At 33.7% G+C, this 9637-nt stretch overlaps 1 protein-coding gene and 1 long non-coding RNA gene across 2 annotated transcripts; both read left to right on the top strand.

Annotated features, from left to right (window-relative positions):
- The first annotated feature begins 2660 nt into the window (after positions 1–2660).
- On the top strand, positions 2661–6684 carry LOC18443672 (large ribosomal subunit protein eL31). Its single transcript, XM_006853854.4, has 2 exons — positions 2661–2864; positions 6022–6684. The coding sequence occupies exons 1-2, from the start codon at positions 2782–2784 to the stop codon at positions 6299–6301; spliced, it is 363 nt and encodes a 120-aa protein (XP_006853916.1). The 5' UTR covers positions 2661–2781; the 3' UTR covers positions 6302–6684.
- A 1373-nt stretch (positions 6685–8057) lies between these two features.
- On the top strand, positions 8058–8848 carry LOC148781947 (uncharacterized). Its single transcript, XR_016055944.1, has 2 exons — positions 8058–8360; positions 8549–8848. It is a non-coding gene; the product is annotated as an uncharacterized LOC148781947 (long non-coding RNA).
- The last annotated feature ends 789 nt before the right edge of the window (positions 8849–9637 follow it).

Below are 9637 nucleotides of genomic sequence, written 5' to 3'. Positions count from 1 at the left end.
TGGATTAAAAAAAAACAAACAAACATTTCGATCATGGATTACAAAAAAAAAACAAACATTTCGATCATATATTACAAAACATTCGATCATGGATTACAAAAAATTCTATCATGGGTTACAAAAAAAGAAAAAAAAACAAAAAAATCGATCATGGATTACAAGAAAAGAAAACAAACATTTCGATCATGGATTACAAAAAATTCTATTATGGGTTACAAAAAACCAAAAAATTCGATCATGGATTACATAAAATTCGATCATGGATTACAAAAAAAAACAAACAAAAAAAACAAAAAATTCAATCGTGGATTACAAAAAAAGAAAAAAATAGTTCGATCATGGATTACAAAAAATTCAATCATGGATTACAAAAAACTCTATCATGGGTTACAAAAAAAGCAAAAAACAAAAAATTCAATCATGGATTAAAAAAAAACAAACAAACATTTCGATCATGGATTACAAAAAAAAAACAAACATTTCGATCATATATTACAAAACATTCGATCATGGATTACAAAAAATTCTATCATGGGTTACAAAAAAAGAAAAAAAAACAAAAAAATCGATCATGGATTACAAGAAAAGAAAACAAACATTTCGATCATGGATTACAAAAAATTCTATTATGGGTTACAAAAAACCAAAAAATTCGATCATGGATTACATAAAATTCGATCATGGATTACAAAAAAAAACAAACAAAAAAAACAAAAAATTCAATCGTGGATTACAAAAAAAGAAAAAAATAGTTCGATCATGGATTACAAAAAATTCAATCATGGATTACAAAAAACTCTATCATGGGTTACAAAAAAAGCAAAAAACAAAAAATTCAATCATGGATTAAAAAAAAACAAACAAACATTTCGATCATGGATTACAAAAAAAAAACAAACATTTCGATCATATATTACAAAACATTCGATCATGGATTACAAAAAATTCTATCATGGGTTACAAAAAAAGAAAAAAAAACAAAAAAATCGATCATGGATTACAAGAAAAGAAAACAAACATTTCGATCATGGATTACAAAAAATTCTATTATGGGTTACAAAAAACCAAAAAATTCGATCATGGATTACAAAAAAATCTATCATGGATTACAAAAAAAAAAAAAAAAAAAAAAAAAAAAAAAAAAAAAAAAAAAAAAAAAAAAAAAAAAAAAAAAAAAAAAACCGTACGGAATCGGCGATTCACTGTTCGGACTCGCCGATTCCGTACAGTGAATCGGCGATTCACTGTACAGAATCGTCCTGTTCTCTCTAGAACCGGACGATTTCCGATTTTTGGGCGATCCGGTTCCTTTTTCACTATTTCCGAGTCGAACCGGGCGAGTCCGGTTCGACTCGGCGTTTTTTAAAACGCTGGTTTATACTGTTAATGACAGCAGGTCTTAGTGTCCCTGGTCCTGACTTGACTTTGGTGTTTGGGGGGTACCCCTTTTCCTCCACCATTGCTGTTCACGGCGTGGGCGTTGGTAGTCCTGACTCCCTGGTTCTCGACCATCTCCGGCTGGCCCTAGCGCAACATTAGTGTCTCTGGTTTTTTAGCATTGGTGGTACTCACTCGGGCATTCGTCTCCTGCTGTCGGCGAGTACAACGTTATTTTTTTTAACAAATTTCTACTTCTAAACTATGTATCGTATTTAAGCAATTCTTAAGCCATTGAAAAGCTTGTAACCTCTACTTTCATTTAAAATCTCTTTTGGGTATAAAAGACTGATTCTTGAAGGGTCTGTAAGGCTTGAGCTTCAGAGTGCCAGCTTTGAAGGTTATGGGTGTGAGAATCGTATACGGATTGATCAAAGTCTGATGATCCTAAGACCTATGGTTATGGTTATGAGATGACTTCAAGGTTTTTTAGTTTCTGGGTCTTCGGTTTCCTGGAATTTCTTAAGATAGGGATGGGGTGTCTACTGGTTGAGGCTTTAAACAATCATAGTAAGGCGTACCTCTAAATAATATCGAAAGGTGATTTTTCAATTGTAAAAATCTTTGTGATGGTTTAAAAATTTATTTTAATCTCTAATCAAGAAATTTAAAGCTTAAAAAAAAGTGTAAATCGAATAGACCTATGAACACTTTAAATTATTGAAAATTAATGGCCAAGATAATGCCTTACAAGATGCACTATTTCCCTGCAATCCATTTTTTTCACATCTATACATCTCGAGATGATCAATTTGAGAGTTTCTTTTATATCAAGATAACCTTTTCTAGTAAATTTTTGTGGTGCATATTAATTTGATTGTTTAGGGCGTCAACCTTATTTATTTCAAAATATAACGAGATTTTTTAAACATCGAGAGGGATATTTACCAAGGATACGGTTTCTATACGGCCAGTCCGCATATTGTAGAACTGTGAGCTTGGCAATAAATATAATTCCATCTTAATTTTTAGAAAATATATAATCTTTAATATGAAGAACATGAATATGAAAAATAAAAAATAATAATAATAATTATATTAAAAGAATATTTGAATTATTAGTTACTCTTGTTTTTAGATTAACCACCTATTTGCATCATCCATCTTTAAGATGAATGCTTTATGCATGTTGTAGGAATGCGGTCCAGCCCGCATGAGGCAATTTTCCTTTACCCAAAATTTCATTCACCTTTAATCATTGACGGACGGTGAGATGGGAGTCTATCTACTGGATACACTACACAGCTCGTGAACATAAATACCGAACCCTAACCACCGATTTGTCTTTTGTCTTGTTCTCTGTGTGCTAAAATAGGGTTAGGGTTTTGAGGTGAGGTTGCAGCGATGGTGGACAAGACCAAGGCAAGAAGGGTGGACATTGTCACTCGTGAATATACGATTAACCTCCATAAACGCCTTCATGGCTGGTAAAAACACAGATTGATTCTCTCTTCCTTCTTGGTTCTTCTCCTTCCTGAAAAAAAAGTAGAAAATGGAAACCTAATTTCTTGTTTTAAATCTAGCATTTTCTGAAAGTGTTTCTGCAACTGTAATTGTAGGTGCTAAAGGGTCTACCTAAAAATGTGCTCTGTACTATGTTCTTTTACAGGTTTATTGTGTTATGTTACGGTAAGTTTTAGTGGATATTGGTTTTGCGCATTTTGAATGATCCAGAAGGCCCACAATGGTCAGTTGACTCAGTTCAAAATATGGCTCAATTGTAAATTTGTTTGCTATTGTCTCTTGGTCTTTGGGACAAATGATAGACTTGCCAACGAACCTGAAACCATTTGAGAAATATGGTTTTATTCCTGTTACTTATAGTGTATTGTGAGATTTGATGATGATATTTCTTTTTAGGACTCACTTTTATTCTAAAACTGATTTTTCTAGTGCATAAGTATTATATATTATTGCTTGCTAAAAGGACGAATGGTAAGACTACCAAAATCGATTTGCTCATTTTCTCGGATTGATTCAAGCCAGTTTTGAGCTTTTGTGGTGATATTCTATTTGCTGTCCTTTCTGTTCTATAATTGAATTAGTGCATTATTCTATATTCCTTCTTGCTAACCTAGTCCCATTGATCCTTGGGTGCTTTCTCCTTTTCTCCTATTACTCCATTTTTTTTTTCTGGCTTTCTGTGCTGTAATTTGCTGGTCGTGTCAAATTTACCTTGACTTACACCTTATCGATATTGCATAGATTTTTAACAAATAATTTAATAACTTCCCCATATTTTACATTTTATGCGGTTTAATGAATTAAAGCAAGTTCACGTCAAACTGCCTTCTTCTTCTATTTAGGACTTTTTCAATTTCTGTTTGTTGCATTGCGATTTGATGGTTGAAGTCACCTGTGTAAATCTGTGGTATTAATTATATTTCTAGGTTTTTGTAAATTACTGAATTACTTGAAATACATTGATATATATACTGTTTCTTTCATATTTGGCGCCTATTTAGGAATTTATTTTTCGTGATTTATGATGGTCTTGAAATATGGTCAGAATAGCAAATTAAGCAACACTTTAGAAAAATTAAGCAACATTTTTAGTTAAATTGGCAAATTAGCAAAATACTGACAACTATCATGTCAATCAGTTTTTCAAAATAACTCAATACTTCTATTAGGTTTTCTGTCAAATACATAGTAGTGGTGGGACGTACAATTGACTGATCAAGAGATTTAGGTTTTCACCTTTGAGTCATTGATCACTAAATTGTATGGATACAATAGGATAAAGTGGCATAATGACAATCAATTTGTAACAATCACAGTGTGTTAATAGTGCTTGTTATACAATATTACAACTAGTATTATGATGCATGATAAAACCACATGGGGAACTGTATCATGATACAGGTAACATACTCATACCTTCCATTAGGCCCCCTATAACAACAGCCGTCCGTGGTCAACAATGAATGGCTAATCTGAACTGCTCGCCTGCCCAAGTTTGTCAATATCCACTTCAGCTGAAGAATAGTTGAAGTCAGCCATCGTTGTTTATAGTGGAGATCTGATGCTACATGTTGCATACAAACCATATGCTACATGTGTTTTTTATTGGACTTGGGTCATGGACCTTGCAGGGCCTGAGTCTGAGTCAGCAGGTTAAACTTATAGGAGTCCAGAAAATAACATAGAAATGTCGGGAAGCGGTAGACTTGACCAGTTTCCGAGGCTTTTCACTTGGACCCAGCGCCCTACCTACATCTATCTGGAAAGCATCTGAATACTATACGCCTTTCGATAATACAATTTTTTTAAATAGTTCTTAGAACATCACACTTTCACTTGTTTAGTGTTGTAGAATTCGAAAATAACTATTTGAGCAATGCATTTTTCTTTAACCATGTTGTATTCTCTTAATCATCTGTGGATGTTTTGTTCAAAATGAGCTTTTATAGATAAAACAACTTAAAAGTTTTATATATGTCATCCATTTGTCAAACATAAGATAAAAAGAAAACTGCTTCTTGGTCCCTAAAAACATTCAAATTATATACAAAAAAGTTCATATAACATAACCATATTTTTAACCTTTTTTGGCATTATTATTATTATTGTTATGTACGCCAAGTTACGCACAACATGGGGTTAACTTGGGCAAGACCGAGTTACTCGCCCAAGTCAGAGTGAACTCAGGCGAGTCCCATACTACTAGTGTATAGTATGTACGATATCTCTGGGGTGAAGTGAAGGTTGCTGTATGTTCACATATGTGCAATACTTGAAGTCATGATCTGAAAGTGATTCATTTGATGGATATATGTTGCTAAGCATGGATGGGGGTTGATCATTTTCCTAAGTTGCATTCTGATGTCAAGGTCATGAAACACATGCATGGAATGTTATCAACCATCTGAATAAAATAAGCTTGACCGCTTAGGCATTACATATAGTAGGCAGGGCATCGATTTATTGAACTCAGATAAACCATTTAGGGGAAGTATATCATTTGTTTCTGGTGTATGTTACACATCTACGGCATCCTTATCTTTCTCAATGGTAGCCAGTGTAGATCAAGCGTGGTTTTTGTTGTTTTAAGGTTCAATCGTGGGTGGTTAATCTCCACCCTCCATGATTGAAAATATATGATCAATTATCTGACTTTGTACCATATTCCATACTCAGGTCTTGTGGTCTGGCTTCTCCCATCTTTTCCCTGAAACTGTATTACTCTTGTTATCAGTTCCATTCAACCATGATGTTTGCAAGAGTTATATACCTTGTATTTTGTAATATACCTTCTTTGCTTTGGTATTCTTAAAAAGAAATCAAGGAAAAAAGAAAAGAAGAATCCTTTCTTTGTGTAGAAATACATTGCACTTCTTTTATCATCACAACATTATGTCCATTCCACAGCGAATGCAAGACTGATGATATAAGTATATAATTTGATTTTGGATTAGGTGGAATGTGCATCTCTTTATTTGCCTGTCATGTTTTCTGCTAGTGCTATTTGTGTTATTTATCCCCGTACCCATTATACTATGTAAACCAACCACCTTTAGTTGTGCCATTTAACATTCTAGTGTGAGAAACTGATATGGGTGTGGCCTTATGAAATGGAAACAGCACCTTCAAGAAGATGGCTCCGAAGGCCATCAAAGAGATCAGGAAGTTCACCCAGAAGGCAATGGGCACCACCGATGTGAGGGTGGATGTGAAGTTGAACAAGCACGTATGGAGCCGGGGGATTAGGGGTGTTCCAAGAAGGGTGCGCTTGCGCATAGCTCGCAAGCGCAATGACGAGGAGGATGCCAAGGAGGAGATCTACTCTCTTGTCACTGTTGCTGAGGTGCCGCCTGAGGGCTTGAGAGGCCTTGGCACCAAGGTGATCAATGAAGAGGACTAAGGCTTTTTCTCTGTTTGCCACCACCAAGTCAATTCCCTTATCTGAATTGGCGACAAGTTTTGGTTTTACGTTTCTGTTTCGACTCCCCTTGAGATTTTTCTTTATCATCTTTCTTTTATTTTGGTTTCTCGCATCGGGTTTCCTGAGGAACATCTCATCACTATCGATTAGTAGTTTCTTTGTTCGCTGTTTTGTAGCCCAGCCTGATTGTGGCCTCTCTTTCTAGGAAGTGTTCCATGCTACTTTCTGTAATCTGTACTTGTGTGCTGGTCAGGATTGATTATCTACTCCATAGAATGAGTTGTATGGAGATTGCACATTTGAGGACCCGCTCTTGAATTGAAATTGAATGGAAACGATAAGGCTATTTACCTTTGATGTCACGATTACTCCTAACATATGTGAAATCTGACAGTTTGGGATTTGTTACAGGAAAATGATTATGTAAAGTTACAACCTTAAAATGTAAAATGTAAAATTAAGGATGCATCTCAAAAGCCCATTGAAAAAAGTGTTTTAATGTTGAAAAACTGTATAATTGATATCCAGTCCCTTATATAGTGTATCTTGTAATATTGCAACGCATTATCTAGGCCGTCCATTTTCAAGATTTACATATGTTTATAGATTTATTTGATTGCAACTTTGGAATTTGAAATTTTATAATTAGAGATAAAAAAATATTTTCAGATGGTCTTAAGAATTTTTGATGTCAAAATTAAAATTTGCAGGTGCACCTTAATTAGATTGTCTAAGATTGCAACATTATAGAAACCAGATCCTTTGTTACAAGGTTTTATTTTTTAGGTAGTTAATGACCTTGTTGCAGCGGTAAATGACCTTATTGTATTTTCTTTTTTTCTTTTCTATTCTTTTGTTTTTTTTCTTACAAATATAACAAGTGTTATAAAAAGTGTAAAGCATCCATTTTAAGGTGTTCCATCTATAAATAAGGAAACTAACGGTCCAAATGGTTTTTTACTAGAATTATTATTTTTTAGTTTTAAAATTTTGCTTATTTTTTCATATTCTTGATTTCTAGGTTAGAGATTATGTCCTTAAAAATTAAGTAAAAAAATCCATCTGAAAAAATAAATTTATTAATACGCCTGCATTTCTATGTATGCGGGCATGGCCACATAAAAATCGGATCCTTTCCATAAGGGTGGGGTTTGTATAGAGCCGAGGCTCTAAACAATCAAAGTGGAGTACACCTTCAAATAGTATCGAGAAATGTGGTTTCAATATTGAAAATTGTTCTAATTGCCTTCAAATATGTTTTCATCTCTAATTATAAAATTTAAAGCTTAAAAAATAATATAGATCGAACAGATTTATGAAAACTTGAAAATCTTGAAAATTGACGACCCAAAAATGCATTACATGATTCACTATGTAATAAACTTGAAATCCATTGTTTTTCATGTCCAAGCATCAATAGTGTAGATCGACCATATCTATGAAAACTTGAAAATTGATGGTCCAAAAATGCATTGCAAGATTCACTATTTACAAAACTTGAAATCTATTTTTTCTCACGTCCATGCATCATGATATTGAGATGATCAATTTGAGGATATTTGGGCATCAAAACAACCCCTTTTAATGAAGTATTTGAGGTGCGTTCTAATTTGAATGTTTGGAGCCCCAGTTTTATATAAACTTTTTTTACATATATATTATAGGGCCTTATGACTTTGTGTAAAAAAGGGCTAATTAGTGCTTAGGAATTGTTGTTTTGGATTGGGAATTGGTCTCGACTGACTTGGTTCCTTGTCACAATTGGAGTTGGTCAAGTTCCCTTGGAATCCTCCGGTTCTATAGGAACCTGTCCATCAAGGAACTTGGCCATCTAGTTTGGGTGGATTTCTTAGTTCCCACATTATATTTTTTGTTGTTTCATTTTTTTATAATTTTTAGCCAAGCTCTGTCGAATTCATCGATTTGTTAGATTTATCTATCCAGATTGGATTTCTAGATGGCCACCTCAACGAGTTGATTGGGTGTTTTTTATTAAAATGGAAAAGCATATGATGAGACTACTTATCGGTACAAAGTGGTGAGTTAATTTTGACTATTGGATGTTAAAATTTGGTAGTTGCATTTAGTAGAATTTTCTTGAATTTTGTGATTGCATTTATTCCATTGAATTGAATTTTAATTCTGACTTTATATCAAAAGTTAAGAGCCCCTTGTACAAAATTTAGTTGATTTCATTGTAACTTTGATATCAAACATTTTTGTAAGGATGGTGACCTGGGCACCTGATCAAAATCTTGACGACCGTGATGCATTTAGAAAAAGAATAGTGTTCTCAACCAGCGGGTGCAAGAGCATGTTGCACCCTGACTCTTCAACGTCCATCTTAACCGTGATCCGAGCAAGCGGGAGGAAGAGCCTGTTGCACCAACTTACTCTTCAACATCCATCATCATAGAGATGGATGTTGTGTAAAGTGCACGGGGTGGTCCAATCAAATATGAACGATGCTGAAAATACTTTTTAAAAAAAGGGCACGGTTTAAAGTTCAATACATTTTTTTTTTCATATTCATTATCATCTTTTTTCATATTTATGATCAGCTTGGCTTAGATGACGAATTCCTAAAATTCCGGCTCAAAAATCCATCTTTAAGGTGAATTTTAGAGGAGGTCCAAATATATCCATATGACTCGTGAAAACCTCGTCATTTAGAATTGTTGCAATAATTGATACACCAATGAATGCAAATGAAAAGTTGAGACTCGTAAATGAAACTAAAAGGGGTTAATGCAAAATATTTTAAAAACTTTATTGGAGGACTAATGTATTTAACTCACACAAGACCTAACATAATGTTTGCTGTAAGTCTTGTCTCAAGGTTTATGAACAATCTGATTAAGCATCATATAGGGCTAGCTAAAAAGATATTGTGTTATATTTGTAGAACATCAAGCTATGGATTTTTATTCATGTTTGTAATTTTGAATTAATTGGCTATAGTGGCAAATATTGGGCAGGTTTTTTAGATGACCGGAAGCTTGCTTTTTTTTCAATCCCGGCTATAGAACTATTTAATACTCATCAAGGTAAATGGTCCCATTATATATTTTCTCTTTTTGAAATTTGAACTTAAACCGATATATAAGAAAGACAATAAAATTAAAATATAATACACATTCTTAATAAATAGGACTTGATCTTACAATATAAAATATACATGTTAATTTTGATCATAACATAGGATTTTTTTATAAATTTCTGTAAGGGATCCAAAAAAGTGAACAAGCTACACAACTTCAACATCACCTTCTTCATGAAGAGAGAGAGAGAGAGAGAGAGTTCCTGATCGGCGCA

The sequence above is a fragment of the Amborella trichopoda genome, chromosome 5 (genome assembly GCF_054954075.1).
Source record: "Amborella trichopoda isolate Santa Cruz 75 chromosome 5, AtrichopodaSantaCruz75HAP2 v2.0, whole genome shotgun sequence".
Classification (NCBI taxonomy): Eukaryota; Viridiplantae; Streptophyta; class Magnoliopsida; order Amborellales; family Amborellaceae; genus Amborella; species Amborella trichopoda.
This window is presented reverse-complemented; position numbering and strand designations above follow the sequence as displayed.